Genomic DNA, 14,425 nt, shown 5'->3' on the forward strand with positions numbered 1-14,425 from the left:
TCAATGAAGGCAAGGCTGTACAGATGAGGAAGCTGAAGCTCAAACAGGTGAAGTGACTTGCCCCAAATTAGCCACGTAGTAAATCACTGATCGGGGATTTGAACCCTGATCTATATGACTTCAAAGCCTGGCCTTTAACCACCACCTGTCGCTGCTCAGCAACAAGAACACGCCCATGTACCACCACCTGCCAACATTATATGCATGGAAAGTCTCCAGGTTTGTGCTCTTTGACCTGCAAATCCCATGTCAAAGTTCTATTTTAAGAACTGAAGATATGCTTCACAACTGAGAGTTGTGAGTGAAAACTGGAGACAACCTAAATGTCCCCAAATGGGGATTCGATCAAGTATGATATAATAAATTATGCTAGGAAAAGCTATATTTACATATATTACAGGGTTATGGTTAAGGTCATAGGCTCTGGAATCAGACTTTCTTGAGTTCAGATCCTAACTCTGCTGTTTACTAACCATACACTCTTAGTTAATTTACTTGATCGCTATGAGCTTCACTTTCCTCTTCTATAAAATGGGTATAATAATAGTCCCCACCACAGAGCATTCTCAGGAAAGATTAAATGAGTTAAAACAGAGACTGCCTAGAAATATCACTGAGCGTAAGTAAATGTGGGCTCTGGAACTAGACTCTCTGGGTGAGGGTTCTAGCCCTGCTGTTTACTTAACCTCTCTTCTTTCCCCATCTGTAAAATGGGCGTAAGGATAGGAATATTGTGAAAAGTGAACACATACATACAAGTAAAGTGCTTTGGACAAGGCCTGGCGTATAGCAAGGACTTAATAAATGTTAGCTGTCCTGTGGGGCAGGGTCCTGGCTCCTCCTCAACGGATATACATAACAATGTGGTACATATCTCTGAGTTCTACAGGAACTAAGGCCCCCACCCAGGTGGAGGATGGTAGCTGCAGGCTGAGCACAAGCACTGGACCCCAGATTGGTTGGAACCAGAAGGCTGATGATTGAGATTCCTGGAACACCGCCCTGTTTCTTCACCACCAACCAATCAGAGGAAGGTCACACACCCTGCAGACCTCCCCTCAGATTTTGCCTATAAACACCGTTCCCTGAGAAACCATCGGGGAGTTCAGGTCTTTTGAGCACAAGCCACCTGTACTCCTTGCATGGTCCTTGCAATAAACCTTTCTCTGCTCTAAAAAAATTTTTTTGAAAAATAAATGTTAGCTATTATTATTTTACCTGTTAAAGTCTTATAGAGTCACCTGTATCTACTTTTTACAAATTCTATGTGTTACTCTCAATATGATAATTGCTAATGTTCTGGAGCACTTATATGTGCCAGATACTGTGTTAAACTCTGTCCTAAGCCCACTGCCTGTTTGTTTGTTTGTTTTCCTAGATGGGCAATTCATATTTTGTTTCTCCAGTGACATATTTATAGTTGAATATAAATTAAAGGCCTCCTTGCACACCAAAGCCAGGTCCTTTGGGTGGACCTCACCTGTTTTTGTATGCCCATAGAGCTCAGATTTGTTTTTTATATTTTTTAATGGTTTAAAAAAATCAAAAACTGGGAGTTACCTGGTGCCCTAGTGGTTAGGATTCCAGACTTTCACTGCTCTGGCCCAGGTTCAATCCCTGACTGGTTAACTGAGATCCTGCAAGCCACTAGGTGAGGCCAAAAAAAAAAAAAAAAAAAAATCAAAATTCGGTACCACATGAAAATTATATGAAACTCAAATTTCAGTGTACAAAAATAAAGTTTTGTTGGCGCACAGCCGTACCCAACAATTTTGTTGTCTGTGGATGCTTTGGCCTCTGATGGCAGAGCTGAGCAGTTGTGGCAGAGACTGTGTGGCCCTCAGAGCTTAAGATATTTACTAAGTGACTTTTCCTAAAAGTTTTGTGGACCTCTGTCTTATTTGAGTCTTATAATGTTTTTATCCCCTTTGTACTAGTCCCATTTTAATCTACTATCCCATTTTTATTCCCTTTCTATTAAGGAGAAGAACGAGAGGTTATGCCACGCCCAGGGTTATGCAGCAGGAAAAGCTCGTGTTGGAACACAGGTATCCTAGCTTCTGAGTTCTGGGCCTGCCCACTGGCCTAGAATCCTCCTCGTTAGCTGTGCCTGAGACTCACCCTGGGGAACCCCCAGCCTGTGGCCCATCATCCTGGTTACAGCAGAGGCTGGTCCAGCATGAGAGACTGCAGTGTCTCCTCAGATGGCCTCACGGGGCACCTCGCCAGGCCCTTTTTCCCTCTGGAGCTCGGCCTAGCTCACACAGGCTGCTCTGTGAGGCTGTGGGCAGGAGACCTCTCTTGCCAGCTGTGTGCAGTTACCCCAGTGACATTCAATTGTTCCTAGGGGAGGAGGCCCATTTTTGGCAGCTCCTAGACCTGGATTCCAGGAAGTTCTGCCCGACTCATTTTCTATTTGTTTCCAATCAGCAAGTCGGCCTGTATCACTTTCCACTGGGTTGCGTAAGTCCGCCTGCCGCTCTCACTCCCTCTCTCTTGCTGTCATCTTTATTTATGCCACTCTGAGCTCACTGCCGGTCAGGGAGGAATACCTGGGGCCTATAAGGGGAGGGGACAAGATGCAGGGTGCCTCAGCAGGAGTTTATTGCTGCCCAGATAAACCCAAATGGCAGCTTGACCGAGCCCCAACATTTCCAGGGATGCATGTCTTACCCTAAACAGAGGAACCCAGGCTCTCAGCCCTGAGAAGAGATCCCTGAGGTGGCAGCTCAGCCCTGCAGGTGAAGAACCCATGTCTGTGTGTACACTGATATAGCCCCTCTACCCTCTGCATGGTAGTGTGGCAGGAGCTTAGAAAACTCCAGGTTGAACACACAACCCCAGAGGCAACTGTCCAAGTACAGATTCTAGCTCTGCCACTCATTGGCTGTGTGACTTTGGGCAAATTACTGAGCTTCTCTGTGCCTCAGTTGCTATATCTGTACTATGGAGATAATAATAAAACCTCCCTTATTAGACTGTAATAAGAATTGAATCAGTTAATACATGTAAAGGACTTAGTACTATGCCTTGCACATAATAAAGACTCAATAAATGTAAGTGATTTTACTATAATTACAATAATAATAATTATTGCTATTCACCAGAGAGAAAAGTTCCTATTTGTGCCCAAGGAGATATGAACAGTAACATTTATTGAAGCACTGTTTTTAATAATGGTAAATTGAAAGCCATCTAAGTACCTCTCAGTAGAGAATGGCTAAACAAATCATGGTACACCCACACTGTGGATTTCTGTGCAGCAGTTAAAAAGAAAGGGGCAGATTAATATGGCCTGAGGTGTTTTCACTTCCAAAATATAGCATTCAGTGACAAAAAGCAAGAAGCTGAAGGATTTACAGACTTGAACACTGATGTAAAACACAAAAATGCAAAGCAGTGTGTGAGTAATATATATATGTAAATGCACACGGAACAATGTCTGGGACAGCACCGTCTGATACGGTTGTCACTAGCCTCACATAGCTATTTACATTTAAAGGTAAAAGTTTACTTAGTTATTTATTTTTGAATTTTACTTATTTATTTAAGTGTAAACATTTATTTAAAATTAAATAAACAATTCAGTTTCTCAGTGGCATCAGTCACACGTCAAGGGCTCAGTAGTCACATGTGGCTAGTGGCTAGTGTATTGGACAGTGCAGATACAGCCTACCTCCATTACTGTAGAACGTTCTATCGGATGGTACTGGTCTAAATGGTTGAAAAAGCCAAACTGATAATAATGGTTAACTTGGCATGGAGGGGGCAAGGATGGCAGGGTATCATTTATTCTTTTAACAGGTATCTACTGAGCACTAACTCTGTGCCAGGCACAGAGTGGTCCTTACACAGGGACCACGGCTATGAGTAAATCACTGAACTCCCTGCCCTCTTGGAGTTTTCGTTCCAGTGGGTGGTATGTCAAGTGGAAACTGGTGCTTTGGTGAAAAATAGAGCAGGTTCGTGGATAAAGAATGTTGGCAGGTGGCACAGGGTGGTCATTAAAGACATGTTTTACATTCACCTGCATTTTTTAAAAAGGAGGAGACTGCCTTACTTGTGTAATTAAAAACTGATAAAAGGAAACAAAAGTACCTCAGCCCTGGAGAGAGGAAACCTGGGTTCCTGCCCCAGTTCTGTCCCTAACCCTTGCGCCCTGTGCCTAGTGGTTTCAGCTTTCTGGTCCCCCAGTTCTGTATCTCGATGTGCATTAGATGAGGGCTCTGAGGCCCCATCGACCCCTCCATCCTGTGGTTGGATGTTTGCACGAGTCTCTTCATCTGTCCAGGAAGCCCGTGGATCACTGGTGTCCTTTGGAAGTGTTAACATGTAAAGACTCTGCACGAACCTGTTGCAAGAACCATAACAAACCAAGGAGGAAAAGGACAGAGAAGAGGAGGAGGACGGGATGGGGGGAGTGGGGGAGAGACAGGAAAGCGGGGAGACCTCCTGCCGTCAGCAGAGGCTTGGATTTCCAGCAAACTCAGCCTGAGAGCTGCTTCTGCATAGCCAGGTTAAATTAACACAGAGTTCTTATTATAGTAGTGCAGACAGACACTTTATAATCATAGCTAATGTTTATTGAGATTGATCATGCTGCAGGCACACTTTACGTGGATTAACTCCTTTAATCCTCACTACAGCTCTATGGAGGTCAGTACAGTTTATCAACCGCATTTTACAGATGAAAAACCTGAGGTTCCAACAAACTAAATAACACCCGATTGTTAGGTGGAGAGGGATGGACTTCAACCCCAGAGGTCTTATCTACTGTGCTTCAGCTCTTGTGGCTTATAGTCAACTAGAACATGAAAGAGAAGTAAAGGCTTTTGCCTGTTGAAAGCAGTCCATGCGTGTGTTCTGGGGGCATAGACCAAATGGGGATTAATTCTGATTGAGGGTGTTGGGTCTTCTTACTTCTGCCCTTGCTAGCCACTCCCCAAAAGCTAAAGGAATCTTAAGTCAGATCCTGTCCCTCTGCACAAAATCTCCCACGGCTCCCAGCTCATTCAGAGTAAAAGCCTTTCTTTGATCAGCAAGGCCTTCTGTGATGGCCCCCACCCATGTTACCTCTGACCTCGGTCCTCCTGCACCCCCCCCCACCCCCGCAGCCCACTCCAGCCACACTGGCTGCCTCCCTGCTGTTCCACCTGGCAGGGTGTGTAGGCTTATTTAGCCTCAGAGAGTGGGAAAGGGAGGGGAGGTTTTCAGGGAAAAGGGGTGTGTGTTGGGGGAGAGAGGGGGGCAGGGCTCATGCAAGGGACATAAAGAAAACCAGTGACGTCCATGTTCCTGAGAAAAGAGACTGAGTGGAAAAGGTGGAGGAGGAATGACAGGTGCCCAGAGATCAGTTCATGCAGGTCTTGGCAAATGTTAAGAATATTTGGATTCTCTCTTGAGGGCAATGGGGAGCTATGGAAAAAGGTTTGAGCAGAGGAAGGACACATTTGAATTTGCTTTTCCCCAGTTCACTCAGTCCTTCCTGGGGGCACGCTGCTGCTCATGGTTGGCTACAGGTGACCCTCAGTTTCACCTCCATCAGTAACTCAAACAATATATATATTTTAAAATTGTGTCTCTTTCCCCCTTGAGGAATGTGTTTGTGTACGTGTTAATTGTTTATTTTATTTTTTTAGTGCAGTTTTAGGTTTACAACAAAATTGAAAGGAAGGTACAGAGATTTCCACATAACCTCCCCCCTCCACTGTGCATAACCTTGCCCATTGTCAATATCACTCACCAGAATGGTACATTTTTTTTAAATCAAAGATGAACCTACATGGACACATCATAATCACCCAAAGTCTACAGTTTACCTTAGGCTTGTATGTTCACTCTTGTACATTCCATGACTTTGGAGAAATGTGTAATGACCTATATACACCATCATAATATCATAAAGTTTATTTTCACTGCTCTAAAACTCCTCTGCACTCCGCCTATTCATCTTTCCCCCTGCCCCCATCCCTGGCAACTACTGATCCTTATCTTGTCTCCATAGTTTTGCCTTTTCCAGAATGTCATATAACTGAGATCATACAGTATGCAGTCCTTTCAGATTTGTTTCTTTCACTTAGTAATATGCATTTAAGGTTTCCGCTTTTGGGCTTTTATGACTAATGCTGCTATGACCACTCATGTACAAATTTTTGTGTGGACGCATATTTTCATATATTTTTTGTGTATACCTCAGAGTAAAACTTCTGGGTTATGTGGTAACTCTATGTTTAACTGCTTGAGGAACTACCAGATTGTTTTCCAAAGTGGCTGCACCATTCTGCATTCCGACCAGCAGTGTATGAGGGTTCCAGTTTTTTGATACCTTTTTATACTTTTTGTTTTTTTCAGTCACACAACCATATGAACATATAGAGAAAGAGATGAAGAAAGGTGAGGATAGGGTGACCAGAGGGGGTTAGAGAGGATGGCTGGTTGGTATCTGATCCTTCTGGGTCCGTAGGCCTCAGTGAGGTGTTGACTTTTATTATTATTTCAGGGCGTGGCTCTTGGAAGTTTTTAAGCAGGGAAGAAGCATAAACTGATTTGCATGTGTGTGTATATGTATGTGCACTTCCATTGTTTCAACATTTAATTCCTAAATGAGTAATGAATGATTCATATGGTTCCCTCCCCCTGCAACAGGTAATTACTATTTTATTTTTGTATGTGTTCATTTAGAGTATCTTTTTTTTTTTTTTTTTTGCAATACTCGGGCCTCTCACTGCTGTGGCCTCTCCTGTTGCGGAGCACAGGCTCCGGACGCGCAGGCTCAGCAGCCATGGCTCACGGGCCCAGCCACTCCGCGGCATGTGGGGTCTTCCCAGACCGGGGCACGAACCTGTGTCCCCTGCATCAGCAGGCGGACTCCCAACCACTGCGCCACCAGGGAAGCCCCATTTAGAGTATCTTTTTGAATACATGTGCAAATACAAACATACAGTCTTGTTTTCCTACAGTTTTTATACAAGGTAGGTATCATCACACTTATTTTTTCCCATAACAATGTATTTTAGAGACTTTTCCATATCAGTACATAGAGAGCGTCATCATTCTTTTTTTTTTTTTAACTGCTGCGTCGTATTCTGTTATTTGATGGATCACAGTTTACTTTACCAATCTCGTCTCAACGGACAATGGGTTTTTGTTTCCTTTTTTTTTTTTTTTTCTATTATGGCCCATGTTTTTGTTAAATAATTTCATACAAATGTCATCTTTCACATATGCAGGGTTATTTGTAGGACAAATTCCTAGAAATGAACTTGCTGGATCAAAATGTATATGCATTTATCATTTTGATAGATTTTGCCAAATTGTCCTTCAGAGAGGTTGGGCCAATTTATACCCCACCAGGAATTGAAGGTTCCTGTTGCCTCAAACTCTTATCACTCAGCATGTTATCAAGCTTCTGGAACTTTGCCAAAGTGATAGATGGACCATGGAGATTCCTATAGTTTTAATTTGCATTTCTTAGAATGAGAGAGGCTAAGCAGCTTTTCATATGTTTAACAGCCATTCGAATTTCCTTTTCTATGAACTGTATGTTTATATTCTTTGTTCATTTTCCTATTGGGTTTTGTCCATTTTTCTTATCTGTCTCTATGAGCTCTTCTTACATGAGGGAGAGTAGCTCTTTGTGGGATGAGTTGCAAGAATTTTTCTCTGGCTTGTCATTTGTGTGGTTTTTTTGTTTGTTGTTTTTTGTTGGCCACTTTGGGTCTTCATTGCTGCGCATGGGCTTTCTCTAGTTGAGGCGAGTATGGGGGGCTACTCTTCATTGTGGTGCACAGACCTCTTATTGAGGTGGCTTCTCTTGTTGCGGACCACAGGCTCTAGGCGTGTGGGCTTCAGTAGTTGTGGCACGCGGGCTAAGTAGTTGTGGCTTGCGGGCTCTAGAGCGCAGGCTCAGTAGTTGTGGTGCACGGGCTTAGTTGCTCCGTGGCATGTGGGATCTTCCCAGACCAGGGATCGAACCCGTGTCCCCTGCATTGGCAGGGGGATTCTTAACCACTGAGCCACCAGGGATGTCCTGTCATTTGTGGGTTTTCTCTCTCTCTCTTTTTTTGCTGTAAGTTTTTATTTTAACATAGTCAGATTTATCAGTCCTTTATGGCTTCTGGTCATTGAATCATAATTAGAAAGCCCTCTTTCATATTTTCTTTTAGTATTTATAGTTTCATTGTTTATATGTTTTAAATTCAGCCTAATGTTATCCCCCTGTATGTCTCATTTTGTAGCTTGCTGTTCTCTCACATTATTGATATATAGAGAAGCTTTAGTTCATTCATTTTAACTGTTGCATGGTATGCCATCATGTGACAAATAAAACCAGTTTTTCCCCCGTTCCCCTAATAATGGCTTTAGGTTGCCTGTGATTTTTCACTGTTACACTCTATGCTGCAATGAACACCCTTGTATATATCCCCTTATGCTCACTTGCCAGAATTTCTTTGGAGTACATATCTAGAAGTAGAATTTCTGTCAATCTCTGGATGTAAAACAGTATCTGATTCTAGTTTTAGTTTGTATTTCCCTGATTAATCCTGACACTGGGCACCTTTCCATATGTTTACGGGTTACCTCTTCTCACAGAAATGCCTTTTAAAACCCTCTAGTCCTTTTTCATTGGGGTGATTGTCTTTTGTCTTATTGATCTGTAAGAGTTCTTTATAAATTCTGGATATAATCTCTTTGTTATATTGGTTGTGAGTATCTTCTCTGGCTTGTCCTTGTCTTTTCCCTTTGCGAGGTCTTTTGTCATTGAGGGATATTCAATTTTGATGTAGTCCAATTGGTTAATCTTTTCCTTTATACTTTGTGCTTTTCGTGCTTGGTTTAGGAAATCCTTTTCTCTCCAAGGTCATAAAGATATTCTTCTGTGTGTTCTTTAATCATTTTAGAGTTAGAGGGAAAAAATTTCTTTTGAAATCGAAATGATGCCAAAGGAGACAGAGGTGCTTTTATGTTCATTGAAGGCGGGGTATGGGTTAAGAAAATGGAAGAACAGAGCTCTAACCTCTGCCCATCCTGTGGCCTCTAGCTCAGGGCAATATTACATTTGCTGTCGTATGGGCTGATTGATTATAGCCGGGCTCTGGGATGTTTAGACCCTAGACTCAGACGTTCTCTCACTGCCTTTGGTCAACATTCCTGATTCCTGCCTGTGACCCTGGGGCTTAGCTGCCGCCACAGCTCCTTCCTCTGACCCCCATTACTCTGCTGGGAGTCATGCTGCGGGCTCAGAGGATGGGAGGGGGAGAAGCAGACACAGCTGTTTTTCCTTCCTGATACCATGACAATATCTGATTGCTCCAGGCACATGCCACAACATAATGTCCTTGGCTCACTGGCTTTCCCTGTTGCGGACATGGGCAGCCTTTCCTCCAATCAGTGGGTGATATGTGGAGCCCTGTCCGTCCCTTGGGAGTTGGGATATTTTCTCACCCCAGCAGAGAATGAACTGAGCCCAGCTCTGGAATGTCAGCGTTCTGCTCAGGAGCTGGGCTGGTAGGGGCAGCAAGTGGCTTGGAGATGAGAGTCCTCTAACCTTCCCACGGGAACGTTCCAGCAACTTCCCCATCTAGGGTCATTTTAGGATATTCCTGGGCCTCTGGCATTGTTACTTTGTAAGGCCGCATCCACATCATATTAAGCATAACAAAATGCATCCCCATGGCTCAGTAGATACAGTTAGATGCAATCGTGTGAGTTCAGAGGTAGATGACTAGCTGACCTAACATTATATTTTGTAGATGTTTTTATTAAACTTAGACTAATTTCAATTTTTGCAGTTTCCTTTTTATATTTTGGAGTCAGTATTGGTCTCAAACATCTTTATGTGCACTTGAAACATTTAGAGACTCTGGGCTCTGGCCGTTGGGGTCCATTGATAGAACTGCCCATCCCACAGCTTTCCTTTGTAAGATCAGATTTGCCAAGCCCACTACAGCCCACAGAATTCCCAAGCACTTGCCAAGCACTCTCCTGTGTATTAAATAATGAACTGCTTCCAAATCCTCTTCCTGTATGTAACATCGAGGGACATTTGTAGGGATTCTTTGTCTTCTCAGCAGAATCAAGGAGTGTTTGCTGGACTCCCTTCATCTGTGTAAAATCTTGGAATGTGTTCCAAACCCTCTCCTACATATAAAATCATGAGATATTTGCAGACTGCCTCTCCTCTGTGTGAAATCAAGGAATATTTACAGAACACCCTCCTATCTGTAGTATCATTAACTGCACACAGAGTTTCCTATGTTTGGTACCGTGGAATCTTTACAGAGCATTCCTGTTCTCAGTAGAATCAGGGAAATGAACACCCTCTTCTGAGTAGAATCATTAATTGTTTGTAGATCCCTCTCCAGGATCACCAACTGTTTGCAAAACACCTTGGAAAATCAAGGAAGACTCACACAGCCCTTTTTTATCTATAGAATTATGTAATATTTGTAAGTCTCTTCCTAGGTATAAAATCATAAAATGTTTACAGAGCACTCCCTGAGTATAGAATTTTAGGGTGTTTGATCAACTTTTCCTTCCTGTATATAGAATTATGAACTATTTTTGAGGAACACTCTTATATGTACAGAATCATGGAATGTTTGCAGAACCCCTTTTTGTGGCTTAAATCTTGTACTGTTTGCAGGACACCTGCTTCTATAAAATCATTGAATGTTTGCAGAGCCTCTTTGCTTATCATTATGGAATGTCTACAGAGCTTCCTCGTCTGTATAGACCCAAGAAATGTTAGCTGAACCCACTTCTTTTATTTTTTGGCTGTGTTGCGTCTTTGTTGCTGTGTGTGGGCTTTCTCTAGTTGTGGCGAGTGGGGGCTACTCTGTGTTGTGGTGCACGGGCTTCTCATTGTGGAGGCTTCTCTTGTTGTGGAGCATGGGCTCTAGGCATGCGGGCTTCAGTAGTTGCAGCACGTGGGCTCAGTAGTTGCAGCACATGGGCCCTAGAGTGCACGGGCTTCAGTAGTTGCAGTGCATGGGCTCAGTAGTTGTGGCGCGCAGTCTTCAGTAGTTGTGGCTCATGGCCTCTAGAGTGCAGGCTCAGTAGTTGTGGTACACGGGCTTAGTTGCTCTGTGGCATGTGGATCTTCCTGGACCAGGGATTGAACCCGTGTCCCCTGCATTGTCAGGCGGATTCTTAACCACTGTGCCACGAGGGAAGCCCTGAACCCCCTTCTTCTGTGTAGTCATGGAATGTTGACTGAGCCCTGTATGGTGTAGAATCATGGAATGTTACTAAGCACACTCCTCAGTATAGAACCTGAAATACTTATTCTCTATCCCCACTTACATGTTGGAGAGAAGTAAGTGATACAAATGGTCATGGCCAGGTCATGGAGGGTCTTGAAGGTCAAATGAAGATTATGCTTTCTTCTATAAGCTATAGAGAGCCACCAAAGTTTTTGATAAGAAGAGTGACATGATGAAAATTATGTGCCAGGAAGTTTAATATACTGAAGGAAGTAAATGGGATAAGCTGAAGGGTGGTAGCTTAAAAAGTAATTTTTCAAAACAAAGTAAAAATTAAGGTACTGATGGATTTTACTAAGTGCAATAATCTGTAGTAAATACTTTGATACAACAGAGACTCATTCTCTAGTGCAGGGATTAGCAAACTACAACTCATGGGCCAATCTGGCCTACTGCCTATCTTTGAAAATAAAGTTTTATTGGAACACAGCTGCATGTCTATGGCTGTTTTTGTGCTACACTAGCAGAATTAGGTGGTTGTGACAGAGATTGTATGGCCTGCAAAACTAAAAATAGTTGCTATCTGGCCCTTTACAGAAGAAGTTTACTTACCCATGCTCTAGTGGGAAAAGAAATACCTTGAAACATTTTTTAATGATTGGACTTTGAGGGGGAATTTTTTTGTTTTCTTACAGCAGACTCAGATGAATTCATAAACATTTTATTCATGCATTCGTTTAACCAATATTTGCCAAATATCTACCATGTGCCAGGCCTTGATTTAGGCACAAAGGGTGCAAAGATGAAAAAGAGACATTTTCTTGCCCTCAAGGAAATGTATAATCCAGCCATAACTGACGCATAACTTATATATTAAAAAAAAACCAGCTGTGTGACTTTGGGCAAGTTCCTTAATCCTTCTACACTTCAGTTTCTTCATCTGTGAATGAGGGTGGTGATAATACCTCCCTCAAGATGTTGCTGTAAGCCTTAAGTAAAACGCTTAGAACAGTGCCTGATGCAGCGTAAGTGCTATTTAATTGCTTGTTTTATTATGTACACATGTGAAAATACACCCATATGTATGTACGTACACATAAAGCAGTGTAATTGGTGCTCTCACAGAGGTGTCTATGATTATTCTACATCAGAGAATTTTATGTCAGGATATAGTTCAGGAAATAGAAACCACTCCAGGTACTTTAGTCAAAACAGGATTTGATACAGGATTTAGGTGCTTGCAAAGTCACCAGAAGGGGTGAAAGAGTGATCGGAGTGACCATCCTGGACTTCTCTCTCTTTTTTTTTTTTTTTTTTTTTTTTTTGGCCATGCTGTGTGGCATGTGGGATCTTAGTTCCTTGATCAGGGATCAAAACCGAACCCCCTGCAGTGGAAGTGCAGAGTCCTAACCACTGGACTGCCAGGGAAGTCCCCATTTTGGACTTTTGATGTTAAGGTTCCTCCACTTTAAGGTTCCTTCTGGTCATGCTTCAGAAGTCACCAAACTGCTGCTGCTCCTGCCATCACCACTGCCACATCCTCCTGCCTCACACCCTTCAAACTGGGGACTAGACGGAGGACTCCACTGCCAATGCTCCTCCCATCTTCCAGGAATGGCTGGTCAGGGGCCACAGCCACAGGAAGAGGACCACTGCCTCCCTCCCACCCTTCAGATCTCATGCAAATGCATCCAGTTGACAGAACTTAATTTACCACTGGCCTCCTTGCTGCAAGGGAGCCTGGGGAATGTCATTTTAAGCTTTTGAGCCTCTACCAGTAGAAGGAGAGTGAAATGGAGGTCAAGAGCACCCATCTGAGTATCCAGACCAAGAATTCTGGGAGATATCACACTGGGGAAAAATATTTGAGCTGGGTCTTAAAGGATGAAGAGAAATGAGAACCCAGGGTTTCCAGGTAGCAGAAACAGAGTATGTAAAGTCATGAAAGCATAAAAAAAGCTTGGTATGGTCCACAAACGTCTATTGTTTTTGCCTACCCAGCATCTATTCCACTGGAGTAACTGCACCTTGGTCTCCCTTTGGGGAGTCAGCCTTTCCACCATCAGTCAGGTAGTTCATATGAAGTTCCTCTTGCCCCCTGGTTCTGGGTGTAGGCATGTGACCAGGTCCAGCCAATCAGCACACTCCATTCCCTTAGTCCCTGATTGGTTCAGGAATGGCCACGTGACTGAAACCAAGCCAATGAGACTTGATCATGAACACTTTTTTTTTTTTTTTTTTTTTTTTGCGGTACGCTGGCCACTCAGTGTTTTGGCCTCTCCCGTTGCGGAGCACAGGCTCTGGACGCGCAGGCTCAGCCGCCATGGCTCACAGGCCCAGCCGCTCCGCGGCATGTGGGATCTTACCGGACTGGGGCAGGAACCCACGTCCCCTGCATCGGCAGGCAGACTCTCAACCACTGCGCCACCAGGGAAGCCCTGAACACTCTTTTTTTGGCAGGGATTCCTTAGCTGTGGGGACCACCTCCTTAGGGGGAGCAGGTGAATCTGATGAAGCCAACCCAAAGGAAAGCAGAGCTAAGATGTGGAGAGAAATTGCGTGCTGATATTACATGAGCCCTTGGACTCAGCTATGCCTGAAGCCATGTAACCTTGCTTCAGGCCATTATAGTCATTTAAGGCAATAAATTTCATTTTTGTTTAAGCCAGTTTGAGTTGAAAGTCCTGACTAATACGTTATGTCAAGAGAGTAGTTTACTAGTACGAGAGCCACTACACTAAAGACTTTACAGCAGCATTATTCATAGCAGTCTCCAGCTAAAAACTGCACAAATGCCTGATAACAGTTGACTGGAAAATAAAATGTGGTATAGTCACACAATGGAATACTATTCAGCAGTTAAAATGAGTGACTTACAACTTCACTCCTCAATATGACTGAATCTCACAAACATAATGCTGAACAAAAGAAGTCAGACATAAAAGAATATATGATTCTATTTGTACAAAGTGAGTGCCAGTGATGTGCTGCTTCTTTTTTATGTGAGTGCTTGTTAAATGGGTATATTCAGTTCCAAATATTCAGTGAGCTATGCACTTGTGATATGTGTATGTTTCTGTATGTATGTTATACTTCAATTAAAAATAAAACAAAACAGAAAAAGTTCAGCAGGTAGAAAACTTGGTGTGTGTGGGGGGGGGTGGGGGGGGGCGGAAAGAATGGCAGGCTAGGACTAGATGGATCCAGGACTCAAGTTATGT

At 43.3% G+C, this 14,425-nt stretch overlaps 1 protein-coding gene across 1 annotated transcript in view; it reads left to right on the forward strand.

Annotated features, from left to right (window-relative positions):
* The first annotated feature begins 1,982 nt into the window (after window positions 1-1,982).
* B4GALT5 (beta-1,4-galactosyltransferase 5) overlaps window positions 1,983-14,425 on the forward strand; it is a 96,552-nt gene continuing 84,109 nt past the window's right edge. The window contains exon 1 of the mRNA XM_060033427.1: window positions 1,983-2,048. Within this exon, the coding sequence (XP_059889410.1) occupies window positions 2,000-2,048 (49 nt within the window). The 5' untranslated portion in view covers window positions 1,983-1,999. The remainder of the gene's footprint in view (window positions 2,049-14,425) is intronic.

Source organism: Delphinus delphis, chromosome 15 (assembly GCF_949987515.2).
Source record: "Delphinus delphis chromosome 15, mDelDel1.2, whole genome shotgun sequence".
Lineage (NCBI taxonomy): Eukaryota > Metazoa > Chordata > Mammalia > Artiodactyla > Delphinidae > Delphinus > Delphinus delphis.